Source organism: Pectinophora gossypiella, chromosome 10 (assembly GCF_024362695.1).
Source record: "Pectinophora gossypiella chromosome 10, ilPecGoss1.1, whole genome shotgun sequence".
Classification (NCBI taxonomy): Eukaryota; Metazoa; Arthropoda; class Insecta; order Lepidoptera; family Gelechiidae; genus Pectinophora; species Pectinophora gossypiella.
The window spans coordinates 3,983,896-4,008,298 of NC_065413.1; the positions used below are offsets into that span (position 1 = coordinate 3,983,896).

The window sequence follows — 24,403 nt, forward strand, 5'->3', positions numbered from 1 at the left end:
CATATTCAAAGCTGACTGAGTAAACTGAATGCTTACGTGAATCAAGCTGACATTTCTCAGTCCCAAATGAGATAAACGTCTCTCCAATCCTTTGAAGATGGTATAACCTCGTTCTCCATTGTTGAACGGAGAATTATTACTCAAATCCAACCAACGAAGTCTTGGCAAAGCACCAAAAGTTCCACCTTCGATACGAACCAGATGATTGCCAGAGAGATCCAACCAAACAAGAGACTGAAAATTGATATCGATAGTAAGTAAATATTAACGAGTAAATAAGTTATTTTTTTTTGTGGAAGAGGGTCAAATTTGGAAAAGTATTAATTTGGAATACAGTAAGCAAATTAGAAATAATGTAATCGGATGAATGAATTAAAGCATGTTATGAGAAAATTAAATTTGGAATAATTTTACTAAGCCGAATGATAAAGAGACATATTTAAGTCGCAATGGCTGAACTAAAATGAAGTAAACATACGAACCGATGAAGAATACGATGAGGCTTCGCTGATGAATAAACATGAAACTAAAACTAATGGTGTACCCAAAACCAAATGCAACCAAACTATAGGTGGGGGAATAGATGCGGAAACCACTACGATCTACCTTGTACAATATATTCTGCGGGTATTGCTTTTTTTGGTGGAAAACTCTGGTGTGATCTCGCCTAGCCGTGTGGTACATGTATTCGTCGTTGTAGTCCGGCTCCTCTGGCCAGAACTCGCCTTGATCTGGGTTCTGGCAACATGCGGGGTTGGACGACACATTAGCAAAGCTACGCACACACTGGCATTGACAAATCTACTGGACTCTCTAACCTAGAAGTGAACTTTTTCGTGACTTTTGGGATCTTCAAAATGTTGACGTATTACTGGGCTTTTATTATTTTGTCGCGAGTTTAATACGTAAAATAATTACGGGTATGGAATGAAGGGTAATCATTTTGCTAAAGCCGAAAAAAAGTACAGCGTGAGAAGGTTTTATTTAGGAAATATGATAGAAAATCAAGCTCACTTCAAGTTTACAGAGTTGGTTAATAAAACCAGACGTCACAAAGGCTGTTAACTGGAAAAAGGTATATAATGTCATTGCAAATTTCAAACAGTACTGTCCAATCATTTTTATAAATATTTATAAAATACAAAATTACAATAGATATTCTCATTCACCATACAATTTTTAAAACGAGCTGTTAGTAGTATCAAAACTACTTCAAACTTTTGGTTAGTTAAACCACTGAGTCCAAGTACTGGGTATTACAATAAATATACATCACTTACCCTGAACCTCTGCACAAAATCGGAAATAGATATAGCTGGTATGGAGTTTCCACTTAGGTCGAGTTCGACTAAATTTGCTGCAGCAGCTGGCGTTAAACAATTCGTTGGTATTCTCGATAAGTCGTTATTTGACAAGTCCAACCTGTTTATTGAGTTGAAATAAGGCTTTTTAGTTTGAATATAAAAAAAATAAAGAAATATTGGAATTATCATCCATTTTATATATAGATACTTTATTTGAAGTGGTCATAAAATTCAAGGTTGATTTAGACATTATCACTTACCAAACCTAGGCACCTCAAGAACAGAATTAGTCAAAGGTTGATTTGAATAAGACAAAAAAAACATTTGAACATGATGAGATTGACAAAAATAAATTGTCTGTTTTTAATAAGTATGTATTATGAGTATATATTTCTTACCTCTCCAACATCGGTGAGGGGATGAAATTGTCGGCAATGTTCCTAATGTGGTTGTCGGAGAGATCGAGTGACGTCAGAGATTGCATCTCATGGAACAATTCCACTGGCATCTCCGTTAAGTAATTATGAGACAAGTCCAGTATCTGGAAATATTTACAATCACCACGTTAATAAGAATATCTTTAGGAGATATATTTGAACCAGTCACAAACTGTCTTGATAATTATTTTGCTGGCAATATCATTAATCGGGAACTTAATTTTACTACTTTCCATTAAAATTTGAAGCACAGCGAAGTAAATTCCTTTTTCGTAACTAAATAGTTAGTTTTCGGATACGTACGTGGCTGTGGGTTATTAAATAAGACAAACTAAACTTTACCTGTAAATTCCTAACTTTCTTGAAGCAGTCGTATTCCAAATCGAATATCTGGTTATGTGAAAGATCCAGGTATTGTAACATAGTCATTGATCCAAACACATCTCGAGTAACATTTCTGATCTTATTGTGGGATAAATAGAGCTCAGAGAGAGTCAAGTCTGCGTGTCTGAAAGAAATTAGGACAAGAACGATTATTTATGTTACGTAATAAAATACAATGACCCTTAATTCTTAGATGAACAGAGCAAGGACGGTCTTAAATACTTAACTATTGTGATATTAATAGAAAATTGATAGACTATCATAAAAAAATAATAAGTAAACATATCTTAAATATAGGGAAATGGAAAAAAAAAGCATTTACAGACATTAGTAAACTCACCTGAAGTAATATGGTGCAATGTAGGTAATGTTATTATGAGAGAAATCCAGTACTCTGATATTTACCGAGACCGTTCCTAAACCTGAAAAAACATTTTCAATGAGACATTCGAAAAACACTATGAACATATAAACCTAAACTAGCGCTAAACTAGCAAGAACTACGTCACTTGGGATTATAATACAAGATCAATAAAGGGGTATAAAGAATTGGAAGTCACCTTGTTCAAGACTTAGGTCTTCGGTTACCAAGCCTTTGAGCGAAGCAAAATAAAATCAAAGTATAATAAACATAATTCAACAGACTTATAATCAAGATGCTGCTTGAGTTCCATTGAGACAAATGACAGAGTAAAAATAGTCGTTGTACACATAAAAGTACTTAATATAAAAATAAATATTATAAGTGTGGAAGTTGACACCAATTTAAGTAAATATTTTATTGTGAAGGCAGAGCGAGTTTTGAGTTAGGAAGCATCAAGGGGCCACGTTTTCAATAAATAATGTTACCACATTGCGTCAGTTACGGTCACTGAAATAGCAGTATTTAAATTTTGAATTTTGCAGATGGCTGATTTGACAAAAATAAATAGCGCATATTCTTACTTTGTGCTTTAGGTGGTGGATAGAAGTTTGACGTGAAGAAACTCGCTGCGTTGGAGTCGGTCAGTACTACTATTTGGTTATATGACACGTTTACTTTCAATGCGGTTGCTGACCCTACTTGATCAAAGATGGAAAATTTGAAGGTGTCCAGACGATTGAACGAAATATCGAGCCTGTAATCAAAAATTGGTATGATTTAGCGAATCAAACATAGTATTCACTCTGGAATTGCAGATTGCGAACATTTTGACAAGAATAATGAATTTGTGCTTCAGTCTCACATGGGTGAAGCCACTTGGGTTTAAGCGAAAGATTTCAGTAAAAATGTGAAATATTTTATAATTTTACTTACTCTTTCAGTGCTGGTAGATTCTGGAATGCCTCTTCACTGATTTCGTTGATTCTATTTCCGCGTAGTTTTATAACTTTCAAGTTATCCAGGCTAGTAAATGCTCGTCTCTGGATCAATTCTATTAAATTATCTTCAATATGGATTTTTTGTAGTTCACGTAGGTCCACAAAAGTGTGTTGCACAATTTGTCTCATTTGGTTTAGAGAAAGGGAAATGCTTTCTAGTTGTCTGTGGATATCGCCCTGAGGAATTGGTGGTTGTGGTTAGGTATTATTGAAGTATACAGTTATCCCACCTAACTGGACAATTTGGAGGAAGGGTTGGAATCGTTTGTAGACATAAATTAATTCCGCATCACAAAAAGAAAAATATGCTCCAAAAACAACATAACTTACTTGCAATGTCCCTTTAGAGAAGTGGTCAATCTCATTATCCTGGAGGTTTAGCGCTTTGAGCTTGTACAGAAAGTGGAATGAAGTGTCAGGAACATTCTTCAGTTTGTTGTTACTAAGGTCCAAATATTGCAGTTCGATCAATGCCTTCAAAGGTTCAAATGGCAGGATTCTTACTGAGTCTGACAGACCATTCGCCATTTTCAGTGTGGTGAGACTATGCAACTGAAATAGCAAAAACAATATTTGAAATCTTGATGAATTTAGAAACAAAAAGCTAAAAAATTAGGTGTTCAAATATTTTTCTCATTTGGAAATATTACTTAGATTTAGAAATACCCTAGATGGTCTTGTAACATAAGAACAATTAAGGTTAGATGAAAATTATGAAACCTAATATTTACCTCGGCAAAAGCGAAAGGGTCAATGAAATCAATATTGTTTTCCGACAGGTCCAGCGATTTGATGGTCCTAACATGTTGGAATGCACTGGTTTCTATTCTAGTGATGGTGCTACCATAGATCTTCAATTCTTCAAGCTCCACTCCAAATTCCAAGAAGTCTTCAGAATTAATCGACCGTTTTATAAGTTTACTAATAGCCAGGTAGCGGAGAGATCTCATCCTGAAATAGAAATAGGATATAGTTTTGGTTAATGGTTTTAGTTACTTATTGTAAGATTAATGACTACCTAAATTATAAAAATGTCTGGTATTGAATGTGTTCCTCTAGTTATTAAATAACTTGTAATGTATACCCTCATTGGTTTAAAAAAGATGTGTTGCTGTTGCAGTTTTTTGTCATTTCTTCTCCTCAGCCATAACACCTTGCGAAATGATGTAAATTCAAAAATGTTATATTGACCTTCAACAAGTTTATTCATGATAATTACGTTGAATAAATGATCCTGATTTCTGAGTTTGTGAGAATGATGTGAATGGTGTATTGGCAGTTTATTTTGTTTATTATGGATTTAAAAGGTGAACAATTTATTACTGGTACCATATTGGTCTGGTAGTTTTTTTAACAAAAACAAAAGTTTGATGAACTCATGCTGCATTAATTTTGAATTTCTTATTTTTTCAAGAAACTTACTTCCTAACATCCTGTAAGCTCATCTCTATGGAGGAAGCACCACTAATATCCAAGGAGAACAACTTGTACTGGAAGTTGGTGAACGATGTCAAACTGTACTCTGATGGATTGTTGGACGCAAGTAGGGTGATGTCAACCTGGAAATAATACATGACAATTAAAAAATATTGCAGTAACAATATCGTATATTGCTCAAGACCATAGAATAAATAATAATACTGCATATAGACCGGTAAATCTTCAATTCGCATCGGACGCCGTGCTTGATAATGATTTACGACACCCTCTCTGGGTCTTACTTTAGTCTAAATGGAATAAGGGGGAGCGTGGTAAGGCGTGTAAAGGTGGACGGCAAACGGTAAGAATTATGATGTTTGTATGAAGTATCCTGGGTGTGTTAAGGTCAAGAACTAAAACCTGCAGGTATGCGGGAGAAAATTATGAATGCTTCAGTAAGTGAGATAATCCATTGTGATAAGCTTCTTTTTGACCAAGTGGTGAATAAAAAAAGTTGATCTAACAAGTAAATTCAAGAGTTGACTGCCCTAGTAGGTTAAGGATATTCGATAAAGTTATGTCATAACAAAGAGATATATTACTCAACATTTGAAGATAAACGGGCCAGTGTTCATTAATATACGTTTCTCTTTAACATAGATACGTAAATTAGGCTCTACAAAAACGATTTAGTGTCTGCTCGTTACTCAAGTTTGGCCAATATTTCAAACGTGAAGTGGTTTTGTTGTAAAGTGCGAAGTAACGACGTCCTTTGTTTACAAATAGGCGTCTCCTCTGTTCAGTGACTTGCAATTACTAAGTTATTTGCAAATCACGCCCGCTATTTATAAATAAAATAGTATTTTTGCTCATAAAAGTAGGTAATTGAAAATATGGGACCGCGGGAAGTGATGAATTGATTAAAAAAGTGACGTCAGTGGGACTATTGAAAAACAGAGTGCGTTTTGCATTCCGAGCGTGGCGTAAAAGTCGACTACAGACTCTGTACTCTAGAAAATCTCTTGATGAATTGTGGTTTTGTTAGATAGCTACGTAACATAACACACAGGAAAAATTAAATTACAAACAAAAAGTAATAGAAGATTACAATAGGTCAAGCCTTGTAGGATGTATGTCTTACCTTGTTTTCTTTAAGATTCAAGAACCGCAGCGTATCCAGTTTGTTCAGCATGAACTTGGAGATGGTGGTGAGGTTGTTCTCGGACAAGTCGAGACTGACAAGGCTGTTCTCCAGGCCAGCAAATGCTGCCGGCGACAGTTCTGACAGACCACAGTCCCTGAGCGACAGCGTCTTTATCTTGGCGTTGCGGAATGCGTCTTCCTGAAATTTACGAATAGTTTTTATATTTTCTTTATTTAAAGGCTTTTTTTAAGATCAAAATGGATAGATGTTTATGAATATTTATTCAAAGTCAAGATTCTACCCTACAATTCTGTCGCTTACAATATCAAGAATTACTAAATTATGTTTTAATTATTTGGTATACGAGAAGACACTAATTGTAACTCAATTTATGTATTTATATAAACGAATCACGTGACTTTTGTTGTTTTAAGACAGTTCATTACTTAAAACATTAACGTTAACGGAAATGATAATATTTTCTGTAAGTTCTTTGGTTTTGTACAGAAAATCCCATTTGCTAATACGCTAATATTAATCGAGGTAACTTACCCTCAAAGCAAAGATTGGATTGCCATCCAGAGATGTGAAATTCAATACGTTGAAGTATTTAAATGATCCCGGCCATAACATCCTGATAACGTTGTTTTCCAACCTGAAAGATAAAAATAAAATAGTGTAACAAGTGAAGTAAGACCCCTATATCACTAGGACACCATGGTGGCGCCACTAACGAAATGTGTCCAGTTGTATTACAAGGGTGTCTCAATTGGTTGACCAACAAATTTGTTGCCGGCAAACGAATCCCAAAAAAAAATCCCTCTGATGTTCTTCTGATTTTAAATGATTGTTTTATAAAATATCAGACAGTAAATACTGGCCAAAACTTCATGGGATGTATGAAACTAAAACTTAGAAGCAATTTTCTGGTAGTGTTCAAAATAATTGGTGCATCATTTTCTGGTTGAGACCGGAAAATTTGCGGGAAGTTAACCGAAGGAGAATGTTTTTTGACGCAAACTGCGCTCTCACTAGCTTCATCAACTAAAACTGGTGAAAACAGTTATTTCTCAAGACACCATAACCTTATTTTTGCTCCCATATCCTGTTATTATCGAAAGCATTGAAATACAATGAATGGTGTTCAGAGAAAGAACAGAGCTTACTTCAAACTACCATCAAAGACGACTTATAGGGAGTTTAAAAAAGCCTCTGGAAAAGCAATATTGCAATTTCACATTTCAGACATTGAGGCATTTTAGACATTTTTAGACCCCCAGACTGATGAAAAATCTGGTAACTTACTTCAAAGTATCCAAAGACATTCTGATGCCGTTCAGCTCGTGAGCAGGCAGGACTTGTTTGATTACGTTGTTGGAGAGATCCAGGTATCGAAGTTGACGAAGAGGTGACAACTCCTCATACGGGATGTAGGCTAGCTGATTATCTCCTAGCAGAAGCTGGAATTGGAAAGATAAATCGTCCTTATGTCAACATTTTTATGGTAGCTTAGAAAAGAAGCACGCTTAGAAATACGCTTTAATAACGCTTTAATTACTTTCCAGATTTGATTTTCCCTTCAATATTTTTTGGTGTGTTGCAGTTTTTTGTGTTGTTAAATAGCTGCAAATAGGTTTATATGTAAACACTTATGAGGATCTTGCAAGATTTGGAGTATCTAAACTTAAAATATTATGTTCATTGATTCCTAGATCCTAAAGACGCGAGCTTCCAAATGTATTTGATAGTGGCTGGGCCGTTTTTCTTATGACAGGATCAGCATTCAATGTCTTAATAGAAATGACGTACATAAGTATAGGTATTATTATTAATATCCTTCTTCGTCTTGTCATGCCTTTGCATTACTGGAGGTTGGCGAACAGGCGATGGATTGTATGTCTCCTAGGCCATATGGTACAGCTCTTCTACTGTCCCTATATTCATCCACTCTTACACACCTTATTTTCCTAGATCATGATTAATTTCCCTAACCTACATGTAATTTTAGTATCTTGCTCATTTTGTCAGGTACTAGAAACTGTCGTATATAATCTCGTCTGCAGCTACAAGTATCTAATAATATAACGTTCAAAGTTTCAACGCGCGTAAAGTTACTAATTACACAAAATTGCTTGAGGGGTTACTGACTCGTTTCCCTAATGGCGAAACATTTTAATTAATATAGATTCTCAGGCATTGTTAAAAGTATAAATATTTATACAAAAATAAAATTTTGGAGTTATAAATTAAAGAGTTGGAAATTCAAAACGCTAAATTCTGCTGATTGCCTATCGCCGTACGGTTCATTCTACATATAAGTACTTTTACTTGTGGCTCTGCCCACCCCATTAGGGATTACCGGCGTGAGTTTATGTATGTATGTGTATGTGTAAGTACTTTTAATAAAAAAAAAATCGAAACACTTTTATTTTTGGAATATTCATACCTTCTAATAGGTAAGTACTAACTTTTTGATTTTTTTTTCTGCTTCTCGTATTTAATATTTTTCTGATAATCTTTTGAAGAGAACTGTATTTATCTAGAAATTAATGTAAGTATAATGAGTGGCCGCGGGTTGATTGACTTGTGACTCCATTAGGGAGTCCGGGTTTGAGTTGATGTATATACGCGTACAAGTAAACGAATCGATGCACAAAATCCATCGGTTCAACAAGTGACAGGAATTCCGGGTCATTTGCTATTTCCGAAAGCCATGTCGGCATGACAGCGCATAATAGACGGCAAACAACATTTACATCGCATTAGGAACAGAATGAAAATACTGATCGATTTACGGGCAAAAATAATGAAAAATATTTAATATTGTTTATTAAAATTCAATCACTAAACTTATAAACAATGCAAATATAATATTAACCAACAAGCTTTTTTATATTTTAGAATACGCAAATACGAACATAAACCTGAGATTAATTTTCGACAATTGTTGTTCCGGTGATCATGCTTCAAGGCTTTGAGTCTATTCCTTTTTTATATTTCTATTTATAGAGGTATAGAATGTCATTTATTTCATCATCCAGTTTTCGTTCTTGGAAGAAGTTACTACGTAAGCCACAAGACTGTCTATTTTCTTGTCATGTGATATATAATGTTATGTATATTATTTTGTGTCATATACGTGCGACAAAGTATCTTTTTAATATACATCCATTCTTACCTTATTAAGTCTGTTCATGCCGTCTCTAAACACTCCACTATCAATGATGGCCAAGTGATTCCCATGCAGGTCTAAGGTTTCTAACATCGGTAGTCCGGTGAACGCGTCGAGAGGTAAGTTTGCGATGGAGTTGTCAGCCAGGATGAGAGTCTGAAGAGTGTTTTCTAACCCTCGCCAGTTGTCGCCACTTATTTCCGTTATCTCGTTGCCTGGAAGTGAAAAGAAAATTGGACTGTTAATAGGACAAAGAGTTGGAAGAAGAATCGTCATAATAAACCTACATACGACGACATGACGACGGCGACGTTTCCGTGTGAGCATTCTTACGTTATATCGCGTTATGTTTAAATTCACCGTGCGACATGCAGTAATGGGTCGGATCTTTCATAAACGATGCGTTATGACAAATCCTTCTCTTTCTTTCGAGAGATTAGTTTACATTACAATACAATTCTTTTATGATCATGTATGATCATCATATTTTCGGTGGCGCATTTTTTCATATTTTTCTAAATTTTACCTACAAATAAGGTATTCTATAACAATTGGATTCGACTGATAAAAATAATATTATTCTGATGCACAACTGCTGTCGATTTATCGAATAAAATATTTACGCCACCAAAATACCGAATAAATAAAAGCATATTGAAAATATCCTCTAGTTATTGGTTCGTATAGTACATCATATATAAAGCGACACTAACCTGTCAAGTCCAGTAACCTCAACTTCTGCAGGTACCTCAGCGCCCTGCTGGGTACTGCCATCAGTTTGTCTCCCCTCAGTTCCAATTCCCATAGCGTGTTATCCAGGCCGTAGAACGCTTCGTCGTGAATCGATTCTAATGGGTTATCGTTTATTGCTAGCCTGTAGAGACCTGTGAATAGAGAGGCAATTTTTATTTATGTTCTTGGTTATTTCACAATTATTAACTTAGTTACTCATAAGACTGAATAATCTATGCATCGCTTAAAGAATCTTGAAAAAGGATTCAACATTTCGAGTCCCGTCTGACTGTCAAAAGGGTGTTTCAATCTATTCGCTTTTTTCCTCGTTTCTACTAACCACTTTTACATGTTACCAAGTTATTTTCTTTATCACTAATTATCTTAGAATTTGGTAACAAAATTGGCTGCAGGCTGTCTTCTGATTACTTGTGGGTATGTCCACATAAATAGAGTTTACAACAGGACTTTATACAAAGTTATAGTAAATATTCAAATTATCATGTTGACTCACGAGTCAGGCACGACAAAATATTTATAGATACGTTGAGTTGTAATTAATTAGTCAACAAAACCGGTTCCTTACGTGGATTGAGTCGATTGAGTAAATAAACGGAAAAGTTGTTGCCAGTTCTGAGAAGACGTTAATAAATGACTAATGTCGAACCAATATTTCCCATAAAGTCATCACAGCTAAAGATTTCAAAGACGTACGATACCTATATACGTATACCTGCGTATGTATAATTTAATACAGGAAATAGGTTATTAATGTAGGAAATGTTAAAGGAAATGAATTGCTATAGAAAGAGGCAAAATGTGATTTTGACATAGAAATGAGTGAAAAAGACGTTTTAGAAAATTGGTTTCTTTAATCACGGATCGACAATTTGTCAACAAATAGTTTCACCATAATTATGCTATCTTTTTTGTTGCATAAATTGTTGTTATAAGTTTAATAATTTCATGTTTATTTGTGTAAGGGCAAGTAAGTAAGATTTGTTTATTTTCTTGTACTCGTATATATTCATCGATTTGTTTCTTTTTCATCTACATATTTGCCTTAGTCCGTACTATCAAAAAAACATTTTTTCTTTTATAATTCATGAACACCTTAATTTTTGCACCTATTATTTTTTGTTTTTACATTCTGAACTGTTTGGGTCAAACAAAAAGTTCAATAAAATACTCGGTAAGTCTACTGGGAATAGGGGTTTGTTTATTCATTCGTAGATACTCTATCACTTTCGTCTTATAAATCATGCGGCAATCTGAACTACGTTCCTTTAAGGATAAAATAACTTCTTACGTAAGTATACATTGATTTAAAAGAAGTTGCTGCTATTGCAGTTTCGTGACATTTCTTCTCCTTAGCCTTATAACATATTGCGAAATGACGTAGATTCAATCTTCAATAGAATGCAAAATTGACCATCAAGTTTATCCATGATAATTACACTGAATAAATAATTCTGATTTCTAACCTGTTGCTTGAAAAAACTGAGGGTCGAGCTCCCGGATCTTGTTGCCGGTGAGCTGCAGCGTGAAGACCTTGGAGCTGTTGACAGCAGCCGGGACCCGCAGCAGGGGCACATGTTTACAGGTGACGATGCCCAGGTCGCCTGCAGGCTTGGAACACGTGCACAGGGCTTGGAACAGGCATGGCGGATGCCCTGTGTCCACGTGGAGCTATGGAGAACGTAAAAAAAATATATTATGCTGTATGCACAGAGATTTTATTATTCGGAGATGCCTTTTTTTTTGACGTGACTTATTGTAGATTTGCCGCAGATGGCATTAACTACTTGGCCGGACAAATGGGGAGCGCTGAAGGCTCTCACCCGGTACAACGTTTAAGACAACAGGCCTGAGGGTCAGGGCGTCGTCTGAGAGGAAAAATATTTGAAAGAATTAATCAACCCTAGTAGGTCGATAGCGATAAGCGGGATTGAGGGAAGTTCGGAGATGCCGCGAAGCCGGACCGATGCACAAAACAAGCATATTATATGGGGCAACGATCGTATGATATAAAACTTTCCATATCGCGCAACCACAACTAGCGCTTGTGTTACTTCATGTAGCAGTCCAGCCAGAAATGTCTTGGTGCGTCCGCTTTACACTCCATCATGTTAACGGCGACATGCGGACTCGTGTGATTTATTATTGAGGGCATATCTCCCTTGGTTCTATGATCTGTAGCTGTACGTTATGGAGATTGATAAGCAGATGGACAATGTCCCCAATCCCCAACCATACATACATACATAAACTCACGCCTATTTCCCACCGGAGTTAGCAGAGACTATAGAATTCCATTTGCTTCGATCCTGACACACTTCTCTTGCTTCCTCCACATTCATCAATCGCTTCATACACGCACACCGGTTCAGAGTAGATCGTACTAAACCTTTTCTAAGGACAGCTCCAATTTGGTCTATGTAAGTCCTCCTGGGTCTTCCTCTGCCAGTCATCAACTTCCCCAACAATGGTGTCAGGGTAATGAAGCGCAAAAGGTCTCGGAATGGTTCATGTAACGATTATGTACTAAGTGACCGCAAGCATGTTTCCTTTACAAAGCGATTTTGACAATATTGCAGATCAGAACAAGCCACAAGACGCCGAACTCCCTTGCCGATAGACGGAGGTTATTGATTGATTACCAAGAAATGCCTATGAGTTCGTTTGCATGGAACCTTTTACAGTACCTATTGATTTAAAGACCCAATTAGCTGTTTTTTTAAGATAAGCTCTGGGTAAAGGTTTTGAATAGATTAACAAAGGGTATATATATATGCATGCAGGGAGTAGGTGTCAGTTAATATATTTAAGCTGCTAAGTTTAGGTACTTATATAGCATAGTCACTATTGATTAATCTGCATCTGTACAGTAATATGTCAATGTTCGCATACTTGGCACTATAGTAGAATTTTTAATTCCAGTTTATTCCCTAATTTTATTTGGAGAATTGCCCAGTCGTTTTACAAGTATTTGGTAAAGATGCAAATGTAGGCAACGAGAATTATTTAGCAAAGATTTTGTTCTCTTTACTAGCATATTACTTACAAGATGGCCATCGTCAGTAGGTACCTACCTAATATTTACTTAAACAATTATGACAAAACCATTAACAAAATTAGGCGAGAAACCAACATGTTGCATTATTTTTTGACTTCACAACTGTTTAGCTATTTTCAAAAGAATACTCTTATTAAAGGACTTAATTGATATGGACTTCTATTTCTGCATAGATTTGCATAAGATCTCTGGCGTTTGGTTTGTCTAATCGATATACATTTTTATACCGTCTCGTGTTTTTGTACTGCATACTAACTTCTTTAGCTTCCAGTTCTGAGACTTGATTAGTATTCGGCAACAGTCTTATCCAAAATATCTCCGCTCTTCGTAAATAGGTCAAACATTTTACTCGGGCTAAGGTAAGGTGTACGAACCTCTTCGACTTTTGAATAAGTAACAGACTTTATATTTTGCGGTCTATTGAATGTAGACCTACCCTCATCAAATGAATGGTGCATGGAACATATTTCACCTGCCGGTCCGTAAAATACTTTGTCATTTGCTTTTTCGATTTGTTTTATTTTTTGTGTTTGTGAAATAAAATGTATTGTTATATGGTCGACAGTTTAGTTAAGTATAAGTAGGTACACTTTAATCACTTTAGTGATTCAGAAGTCACGTAGGTAGGTATTATGTCATGGATGGCACTTAGTAGGTGATTGCAGGCGTGTGAACACTTTGACAACTGAGATTGGCCGCTATATGGAGAGCGTTTGCAAATTCGTAGTGAAGCAGCTTAGTAGAGTACGCTTTCATTCTCTGACAGACGTCAGTCTGTCCGAAAAAACTTAATATTAAAACAGATAAAAGACCACAATTTTTCTGCATTTCTTCATTGAAAAATCTTCGGTACATAATTTAAAAAACCGACCTTCGACCTTTTTTTAATCGATCTTCTGTTATGTGATAGTGATTATACTTAAAGGTGTTCTGGAAGTGATAACTTACCAATAATTCTTTTTTGTTTTGTATTTCCTGTTTGTGCAATAAAGTATTTGTTATGTTATGTTATAATTCCTTATAAAACTTTATACCTTCTTGTTCTTTTATCTTCTGTACCTTGTGATATTTCTGCTCATTTGTCTTTTCTGTAAGTATCTTGTGATATATGTGGTCAATAAAGTATATCTTATAGTCACACTGAAAGTTTGGAATATGGACGCGAAACAATTTTTAATTTTCTGGTATCTTCAGCTCTAATTTAATTATAATTATTCCTGCATAAAATGTTCCATATTATGAGAAGGTTACTCGTTGACAATCCAGTTGTGTTACTGAATTCTCGTACTTTTTAGTAAAGTATCATAATTAATATAATGTCATACTCACTTCTAGCGCCCCTGATAAGGAGGCCCATATCATCAACAGCAGAGTGACTACGACCAAAGCATATCCGAACTTGATGAACCCCATTAGACTCTGAAACAAAAACATGTTTTTCATTAGATCTATTTGTTCAACGTTTTCGTGGAAAACATTTAATATGGAACCCATGTCACAAAGAATCTTGCTCGATTTATTCGGGTAAAGGGAAAGCAAAGGGTTAAATATTTTTGGCCAGTCCATATGGACTGTGTAACATTTCGACACGTATCGTATTGACCGTAAGGATTTCTTTCTTAACTCTTTGTTACAAAAGTTGTGGTGTAGCACAGCTTTGTAGATATACATGGGTAGTATGTTAGATCAAATATAAATTATGAAATTCCGGTTACTAAAAGACAGATCTAAAACACTTTCTTTTTTCTATTTAACTTATTGAATTTTAATCCGACCGAGAAGGAGATGTCCTTAGAAAAGGTTTAATACGATCTACTCTGAACCGGCGTGCGTGTAGGGAGCGATTTATGAATGTTGAGGAAGCAAGAGAAGTGTGTCAGGATCGAAGCAAATGGAATTCTATAGTCTCTGCTTACTCCGGTGGGAAATAGGCGTGAGTTTATGTGTGTATGCATGTATGTATGAATTTTAATTAAGGAAAACGTAATGATAAGTCCGATATTTTATCACGTTTTTCTATGACGTCACAGTGTACTTTCGTACAAATCGTCTACTTATAGTAATTTCGTGTTTAGAAAATTTAGTAAAAAGTAACTGATTTGACTAGTTGAAAACTAGTCTATTATTACATGCTTATATCACTATTTTAGGTACCTAAATTTACGCCCATAAACCCTAATAGAGTAAGCAGAGCCACAAGTGATCACGAGACAATGTGTACTTTCGTTACGAATTTATTAGAAGGAAATTACAAATAATGTGTGGTCCCAGCGTTAGGTGTTATTATAATTTTTTTATAAGAAACCTTCTCCAGTACACAAATACAAATGTAAGATAAATAAAATAAGTTGGAAATACGCCAAAAGGTACGTTTCTTATTCAATAAATCTCTCACTGTCCTTGGTCCTACTGCTCAGCGCAATAGGGCTGTATCTAACTAATAAATAGCAAAAATTATATGCTCAAATTTCTAGTAACTAGAACAAAGTTCTACTCATATTTATTTTGACCTTTCGTCGCAAAATGTCCCCTGGTAGCAAAAGGTCCCTTTCGCAAAATGTCCCTTTCGCAAAACGTCGCTTTCGTAAAATTACCCTTTCGGAAAACGTCGCTTTCGCAAAAAGTCCCTTTCGCAAAACGTCGCTTTCGCAAAATGTCCCTTTCGCAAAACGTCGCTTTCGCAAAACGTCCCGAAGCCATATTTGAGTTCTAACCTGGTAGTATTGTATTATGATGTCATTATGTAGTATTAGGTAAGTGTACTCTATACCTACCTACTTTACATATTATGACACCTTTCCATCCCTACTTCAATATGTATGAAGGATACCCTTATCCCGTAGACAATAGCATGGTTCGAGGAGTTACTTACATTCACATTGTCCCTTAGGTGATGGATTACGACGATTAAGTATAAAACCGACTTAATTCAATAATACTTATTTTTTTTTGTCCAAAAGTAAGATGACCCGTGCTTCGGAACGCTACATTAAACCGTTGGTCCCGGTTACTACTTACTGAAGTAAGTACGTAGTCGTTACATGAGTCATGTCAGGGGCCTACGGCGGCTCAATAATAACCCAGACACTAGGGTTGATGGGGTTGGTAATCCACCTCACAACCCACACAATATAGCAAACTTTTAAAGTGCAAGTATTCAAGGCATTTGCTAGATATATCCACATCGTCACTTACCATCAGGTGAGATTGTGGTCAAATGTGCTTCTCGGACAATCACTCGTATCACTAACATTTGAAAAAAAAATATACAGGGTGTTAGTGACATCGTAACGAATACTCAGAGGGATGATTCAGACCATGATTCTGAGTTAATATCAAGTGGAATTTTCTGTCGCAAAATTCATGTTATTTTTTTAGTTTTTTTTAAATTATTTTCAATTCTATACTTTTGCGATCGAAAATTCCACTTGAATAATCCGCTAAATCATCCCTCTCAGTATTCGTGACGATGTCACTTACACCCCATACAAGTACATACAGTAGCCATACAAGTAGGTATGGGTGTTAGTGACCCTGTAACGAATACTGAAGGGGATGATTCAGATCATGATTCTGAGTCGATATCAAGTGGAATTTCCTGTCGGAGAAGTCATGAAAATTTTAGAGCTTATTTAAATTATTTTCCGTTCCATACTTTTGCGACGGAAAATTCCACTTGATATCAACTCAGAATTATGGCCTGAATCATCCCTCAAAGTTTTCGTTACGATGTCACTAACACCCTGTATATCCTCACTTTATGTCCTCTAGAGGGCGCCACATTGATTTTCCCGTGACCTCACATAAGCATTTGACCATCGGACAATCAAGCCGCTTCTAGTGACACCTCATTTGTTCAATTCTGACAGGAGGTTTAGAAGTTACGTTGGAACAGACGTGCATACACACATACATACATAGCGGTGAAACACATAACCCTCCTTCTTGCTTCGCCGCAGTCGGGCAATAAGAAGCTTGTTGCGGCTACAGAGCGAGGAAAAACACGTCTTGGCACTTCCCGTCGGCTTCCTTCATGGTAAAGTAAGTGTCAAATAATCTTGATCGGGTGGATACAGGAAATTAAAAATCCTCCTTTACTGAGCGTAAAATTAAGCGTTTTTTTTTATCGAGAAAGATTGAACTTACTTGAGGAATTATTGAAGTTTAATTGAAAACCTATTGGATTTTCCAAATTATAAATATTATCAAGAGCCGTGGTAACCTAGCTGGAAGGACGCCTCACTCTCATTGTGAATTTGTTTTATTTCAACCTTGCTTTCGAATTTATGTACGGATCATACATAATTGCTTTCACTCGGCTCACCCTCTAGTACATGGAACTTAAACGTAAAATTTCTGCCTACAACCACACCCCGGAGACTTCATACAAACAACCTCGTTTTACACAGACGCTACATATTGACATTATCGTACACGCGCATCTGTGTGTGTAAGGTCTGACAACATACGATTCAAGTGTAAGCTATGTTCGAGGGGAGGGCGGGGGGGGGGGGGGGGGGAAGGTAAACCTAGTTCAGACGCTGGTGAGCGGAGAGTTACCATTCTATACGTAGCGTGTATTCCTTATTCTATGACTACGTCTGATACGGGCCGTGCTACGAATACGGTGATCGAATCGGAATAATTATGCATATGTGAACCCACATTAAAAAGGGTACCAAAATCGAATGAAATGGGTCCCACTTTCGGCAGAAAAGGTTTACCTACCTACGTTTAAGAGTTCTTTTGATAAGGTGTTTTCAGAGTTTTGAATGAAAAGACGAAGTTTTACATTACTGTGATTTGTGTAAGTTTTGCAACGGATCTTGTCAATGACAACATTCTGTTGGTAACTTATCACTATCTGGAGACCGTGTTTGATCTTTTTATTAGAAATCTGCCCGCAAGATCTTCAAAGAGGGGGTGAAATTTTGTTTGGGACTTTTCGCAGTTTTCAAGGTAGGAAGTTAAAAATTGGTGCATTGGGGAACTGTGTTACCCAGAAATTAACGTGAGCGATGCCGTGGGCGGAAGCTAGTGGTAAATAAATGCAATAACTTGTACGTATTCCCTACATATTACCACCCATTCTTTGCTATTTTCCAACCGACAATTTTACGAGCAAAATAGAATAACGAGTGGAGTTTCCACTTCGGTCGAATGAATCGCCCGGGTCGGTTGTCCCGGGCATCGGCTGTACATCCAAATAGACGCCGATATATAATGTTTGATTTTTCGATGCAAGGTGGCCCGGTAGAAATCCTTTAAAAGGTAGAAAATGGGTCATCCCAGTGGGTCAGAATGGGTAATGGGCCATCGGTGATCTCCTAAACCGTAAATAATCGCTGAACATAAATAAGGCTGTTCCTGGTAGCTAATGATCACCCCTATCTATCGTTTTGAACGTCACCTTTTGGGTCATTCTGTATATAATTTTGTCAATTAGCAGTAAGGGTGAGGGGGGGGGGGGGGACGACGACATTCTGCGTTTTGATTGGCTCATTTAAGATCTGGCCAGAGCCGTGGTAGCCCAGTTGGTAAAACGCTTGCTTCTCACTTTCCAGCATAGGCCTAAAGCAATGATTGTCAAATTTGTTTTCGAATTCATGTTTGGATCTTAAATGATTATCACATGCTCAGCGGTGAAGGAAAACATCGTGAGGCAACCCACATTTCCGAGAAATGCATTTTCGGAGGTATGTGACCTAACCTGTATTGGGCGGGTTTTCTCGCAGGCAGTCGCTTCTGTAAAAACCGAACCTATCAAATGTTCAGGTAAGGTAAGTGGACCATGTGAAAAACATGATAAAGCTAGGGAGAAATATCCACATAATTTAAAATAAGTAGGTACATATCTAGTTAACATTATCTGTGCCTCCCTGTATATCGGTTCTGAGTACGCGGCGGAGGTGAAGGCGGGAGGGTCCGGCTTAGCAGTGAGCGCAACCATCACCACTGCCGTGTTGCTATGCACATCGGCCAGTAGGCATAAGTTTTATAGGTAAAATTATAACTGTAGTTATCATATCACTTGCTTGCGCTCTGCGATGCGTAGCCGAGACACGAACTGCACAAAATGTTTGTTTACCTTTTGCTTACCCACAAGTTTTTGTTACCTACTTATCTATGTATAATGTAAGACGGACATCGTAGATACCTAGCATCGACACAAACCATGGTTTAACGATGCTAGTTAGTTTAATCACTGTCTGTACTTAATTTTTGAAATAAATAAATAATAAATAAGATGATGACTCAAGTTCTTGCCAAGTCCAAAATAAATTCGTCGAACGTTATCGGGCGGCATTTTATATCTGATCTATACAGGGTGTTAGTGACATCGTAACGAAAACTTTGAGGGGTGGTTCAGGCCATGATTCTGAGTTGATATCAAGTAGAAATTTCCGTCGCAAAAGTATGGATTGGAAAATAATTAAAAAGAAAAGAAAAATTTTCATGAATTTTTTGACACGAAATTCCACTCGATATCAACTCAGAATCATGGTCTGAACCATCCCCCTCAGTATTCGTTACGGTGTCACTAACACCCATACCTACTTATATGGCTACCGTATGTACTTGTACGGGGTGTAAGTGTCATCGTAACGAATACTGAGAGGGATGATTCATCTGATTATTCTGAGTTAATATCAAGTGGAATTTTCCATCGCAAAAGTATAGAATTGAAAATAATTTAAAAAAACTAAAAAAAAAAACATGAATTTTGCGACGGAAAATTCCACTTGATTTTAACTCAGAATCATGGTCTGAATCAACCCCCTCAGTATTCGTTACGATGTCACTAACACCCAGTATATGTCAGATGTGTTGACATAATCCGTTCGTCTGTTATTGGAGTCTAGACTATCTGTCGTCGATGCCCCGATCGTTTGTCCCGGTGAATGCGGTTGCAATATTTTTCCCATCCCTAGGGTACGGAGAATGTTATTTTGTATCTGTGGCTAATTCCATCGTAAATTTCGTTGGGAGATTAGTGGTGGAGTAGATTGGTTGTGTTGGGTTCTACGTGTTTCAATGCTGTATGCAGCCTTGGAGAAGATTTCCAAGCATATATTTTACACCTGGCTTAACATTTTCGTTTCTAAAGACAAACAAAATATAATCCTATGACACTAAAAAATCTAACTAGGACTTATGGTGGAGCAACCAAAACACAGGACTGCCGAATCGTGTACGATTACTGAACCACTCGACTACGTAGGCCGTAAAAAGACATTCAGGGTGGTATTAATAAACGAATCTCAGTTGAGACTGCCCACAAGATCATGCTCAAGTCTCTGTTTTTATATGAGAACTGTCACATTGACATGATCTTGAGGGCAGTCTCGAAGCTGAGATTAGTTTATTAATACCACCCTCAGTATGTAGCAGGCACAGATGACCTTCCACTAGGTACTTCATCAACACATGCAAATAAAATATAATTAGGAAAAGGCGTTTGCTAGGTAAGCGTGATCCACCCTAGATCACATCGTCATTTACCATCAGGTGAGATTGTGGTCAAACGCGAGTCTATATCATTAAAGTCACACCCTTCCGTGGCCTAGTGGTTACATCATTGGGCTCACGATTCGGAGATCCTAGGTTCAATTGTCGGTGGGGACATATCACAAAAATTATATTGGTCCCTAGTTCGGTTAGGACCGTACAGGCTGATCACCTGATTGTCATTGTTTGTGTGAAAGTAAGATGATCCGTGATTCGGAAGGCACGTTAAGCCGTTGGTACCGGTTACTACTTACTGATGTTAGTATGTTGTCGTTACATGAGCTATGTCAGGGGCCTATGGTGGCTCAATAATAACCCGGACATTGGGGTTGGTGGGGTTGGTAATCGACATCACAACCTACTTGATAAGAAGAAGACGCCAGGGTTGATGAGGTAGGTCATTCACCTCACCGTCCACACGATAGAATAAGTAAGTTACAGAAAAGAAAATTAATTTTAATGACGACTATGTCCTAATTATTACATATACCAGTAACCACTTAGTCTATGGGAAGTGGAACTTCTCAATTGAAGACAAAATTACGTAAACAATGAACAAGCGAATTAAACGAAGAGGTAGGTACCGAAACGCTATTATGATAATTTTAAAGTGAAGATTAAATCTTTACTAATGAAAGACATACGACGGTCCAAGGTGTTTTAACGTTGGTTTATGTACATGGGTACAAAGGGTCAGCCGGGTCCGCATGACAACCGCGTCGCGCGCGGCGCGGATTATATCGGTCGCTTAGAGTAACAAGTCATACGAATGCTATCTACATAGATGGATGTCAAATGGCTATTGGTCGAAGCGCTGAATATAATTCGCGTTATCTGTATGGAGTGTTCGGGGTTGCAGAGGTGGAGATGGGAGCCATCGGACAGTAATGTAGGACGGAACGGGCAAGTCACAGGGACTGTAACCTGGAACCTGACAGATGGCAGCAGTAACTGTCAGTACTATTCAGAGGCAGAGGACAGGAGTCCTAGTATAGCTTTAAAATATACTACTCTAGGCGCCGTCACACTTTTTCTCTAAAAAAGTAGCATGGAGAATGCTACACCGACAAGAGCGTTGATGAGCCCATCAGGAACTTTTAGGACAAGACCACATAAACATATTTGGTGTCACTAGTTTTACTTTGCTCAGCTTAATTAATTAGCTATTTTAGGTGACGACAACCGCTTCTTAGACACCAGTTTTAATGAGCATTTTTACAAAATTAGATTTTAAAAGAAACCTGTGGGTAATTGGTTGACTGAAGGAACTACTTACCTGACAAACTGTTAGCCTAGTTTCAGGTTACTAGGGAAAATAGGTAATTGGTCAATATTTATTTAATTATTCATTTCAGAGGTGGTTGACATTGTTTTGGGTTACAACCCAATTTGGTTGTAGCTAATACAAAGTACCTAGTAGCCATATTCTTTATCAGCGTAGTGTTTCTATGCCATCGGGGTAAGCAGAGATCATGGAATTCCATTTGCTTTAATGATCCTTTTGCTTTCTCCTCATTCAACAATGTATTTCATTTCTGTCACTAACACCCATACGTACTTGTATGGCTACCTGTATTGGAAAGAGGTGTAAGTTACATCGTAACGAATATCAAGGAGGATGTTTCAGCTCATTATACTGAATTAATCACGTGGAATATTCCATCGCAAAAGTATAAAATCGAAAATTTAAATTAACAAAAATCGTGGACTTTGCGACGGAAAATTCCACTTGATATCAACTCTATAATTCTATGACTGTTATAAACGTTTTTTCTGTGTTATGTTCATTACGCGATGCCGGCTCAGCCGCCGAGGCAGGGGCCGGACTCAAGCACGGTAAGTACGCCAACCTGGAATCGACGTATGACTTTGTGCCGTTTGCCGTCGAAACGGCGGGGACTGGGGGTTCTGAAGCGAAGCGCTTTATCGGAGAGGTGGGTAAGCGGCTTAGGGAGCAAGGTGGCGACACCCGGTCCGGGCATTACTTAGCGTAGCATATTTCCCTCGCCATCCAACGGGGCAACGCTGCGATGATGCACATTCGGTCGTGAGGTGGTAAAAGGGAGCATTTTCAATTAAGCCTACTTGCGTGTACTTTTGTTTCTTTTTTACTTTTAGTAGTCTAGTTTAATTATTTGTAATTTTAAGATAAATAATAGTTTTATTTTATATTTTGTGAACTATCTATTTTATTAATTATAAATTAATTATATATTCATTAATAAGGCACTCAATTCCTTAGGAACACAACTACAGAACCTAACAAATAAATACCAATGCTGCAATCGTGATTAACGTTCCTTCGTGAGGCAGCCACTCCATCAGTTGAATGAATAAGGAAATAAGTTAAAATATTTATGAAGGTACCGACCCCTCATGTATAAAACATAGATGCAATTTGCTCTATAAATCTTTATAAATGCAGTACTTTGTCATATATAGTTTGTTTTTTATTATTATTGCGCACTATTGCTAAAATTGTTTTTTTTTTTACACCGGCCAAACCAGTTTGGGTTGCATGCAACGTATACTACGTTCTTTCGTTCAAATCCGCACGCACACTAACTTGAAACACATTCTAACATTTCTAACTTTATTTATTTGTTTATTTTATCGTTTTATATGTATTGTTTTGTAAGTATTATTGTATTTCTTTCATGTATTTGTAGATACACTGCACACACACACGCTTTTAAGTTTTGTAAACTACTTTGTTTTCATAGTATGAGTAAATATTATTATGTATTCATTCAAGTTGTATTTGTGGGAGACACGGCTTCCGTGCCTCACTTAGCAGGGTCCACAGAATACTAGCGTCGTGGCTCGCGCCGCGGCTTATGCTGAGTGAGGCCCTTTTATAAAGGACACCACCACCATCGTTGACCAGTCCATACACTCAATTATTTGTATTTCTCGTGTAAGTATGTTGTTTTTATTATGTGTTTTGTTTGATTGTAAGTTGTGTGTTACTCCGTGTTTTAAATTATATATTTGTTATTTGTTTTGTATTTGTTACTGTGGTGTCCCTTTATAATAAACGTTTCTTTCTTTCTTTCTTTCTTTCTAAAACGTCGTGAGCCAATCGTTGAACTGCTCCGTCGACATCGAAATAAATCTAAACACGAGACAGAGCTGGGCACATCGAGATATGACTTGGCGCATCGTTGTGTAGTTCCATTTCGCGACGTTAGTGGTAGTGTGATAATAAATATACTGTTTGATTTTATTTATTTTGGTCACCCTATCCAAACATTTTTTTTCTAGTAAAATATTCTTTATCTAATCTTCATTATACTTGCTTGCTTATACTTCGGTCATCCTACAGAATCTATTTAACCAAGTATGGCCGGAAAAATCGTCAAACATTATGTTTCGAACTATGCGGCGGGTATGAAGACAGGCAAATTACGAAATTCCAGCAGATCTTGATCATGATTATACATGGTGTTACACCATAAACTGCCTATATACGTCCCACTGCTGGGCACAGGCCTCCCCTCAATCAAACATGGTGTTAATGACATGGTGTTAATGACATCGTAACGAATATTGCCCTCAATATTCGTTATAATATCTCCCGTCGTAATATCTCCCTAGATGATTTGAACCATGATTCTGAGTTAATATCAAGTGGAATTTTCCGTCGCAAAATTCATGATTTTTTTTTTATTATTTTCAATTCTATTTTTTTGCAAAGGAAACTTCTCCATACACCCCGAACAACTACATACAAGTAGCCATACAAGTGCATATGGGTGTAAGTGACACCGTAACAAATATTCAAATATTTAGGGGGATGATTTAGATAATTACTTTAAGACGTATTTATCATGCATTATTATAAAAGTTAGCGATGGATGGCAG

At 36.9% G+C, this 24,403-nt stretch overlaps 1 protein-coding gene across 2 annotated transcripts in view; it reads right to left on the reverse strand.

The window, feature by feature from the left end:
- Nucleotides 1-24,403, reverse strand: part of LOC126370197 (chaoptin) — a 95,925-nt gene that overhangs the window by 6,688 nt on the left and 64,834 nt on the right. For both annotated transcript variants that reach the window (XM_050014960.1, XM_050014962.1), the window contains 18 exons: nt 14,360-14,449; nt 11,439-11,643; nt 9,936-10,106; nt 9,229-9,437; nt 7,356-7,510; nt 6,603-6,705; nt 6,048-6,248; nt 4,910-5,046; nt 4,219-4,438; nt 3,818-4,039; nt 3,423-3,664; nt 3,071-3,243; nt 2,466-2,547; nt 2,084-2,249; nt 1,703-1,845; nt 1,281-1,422; nt 607-738; nt 37-234 (listed from right to left, as the gene is read on the reverse strand). In XM_050014960.1, coding sequence (XP_049870917.1) covers nt 37-234; nt 607-738; nt 1,281-1,422; nt 1,703-1,845; nt 2,084-2,249; nt 2,466-2,547; nt 3,071-3,243; nt 3,423-3,664; nt 3,818-4,039; nt 4,219-4,438; nt 4,910-5,046; nt 6,048-6,248; nt 6,603-6,705; nt 7,356-7,510; nt 9,229-9,437; nt 9,936-10,106; nt 11,439-11,643; nt 14,360-14,449 — 2,991 coding nt within the window. The remainder of the gene's footprint in view (nt 1-36; nt 235-606; nt 739-1,280; nt 1,423-1,702; nt 1,846-2,083; nt 2,250-2,465; nt 2,548-3,070; nt 3,244-3,422; nt 3,665-3,817; nt 4,040-4,218; nt 4,439-4,909; nt 5,047-6,047; nt 6,249-6,602; nt 6,706-7,355; nt 7,511-9,228; nt 9,438-9,935; nt 10,107-11,438; nt 11,644-14,359; nt 14,450-24,403) is intronic.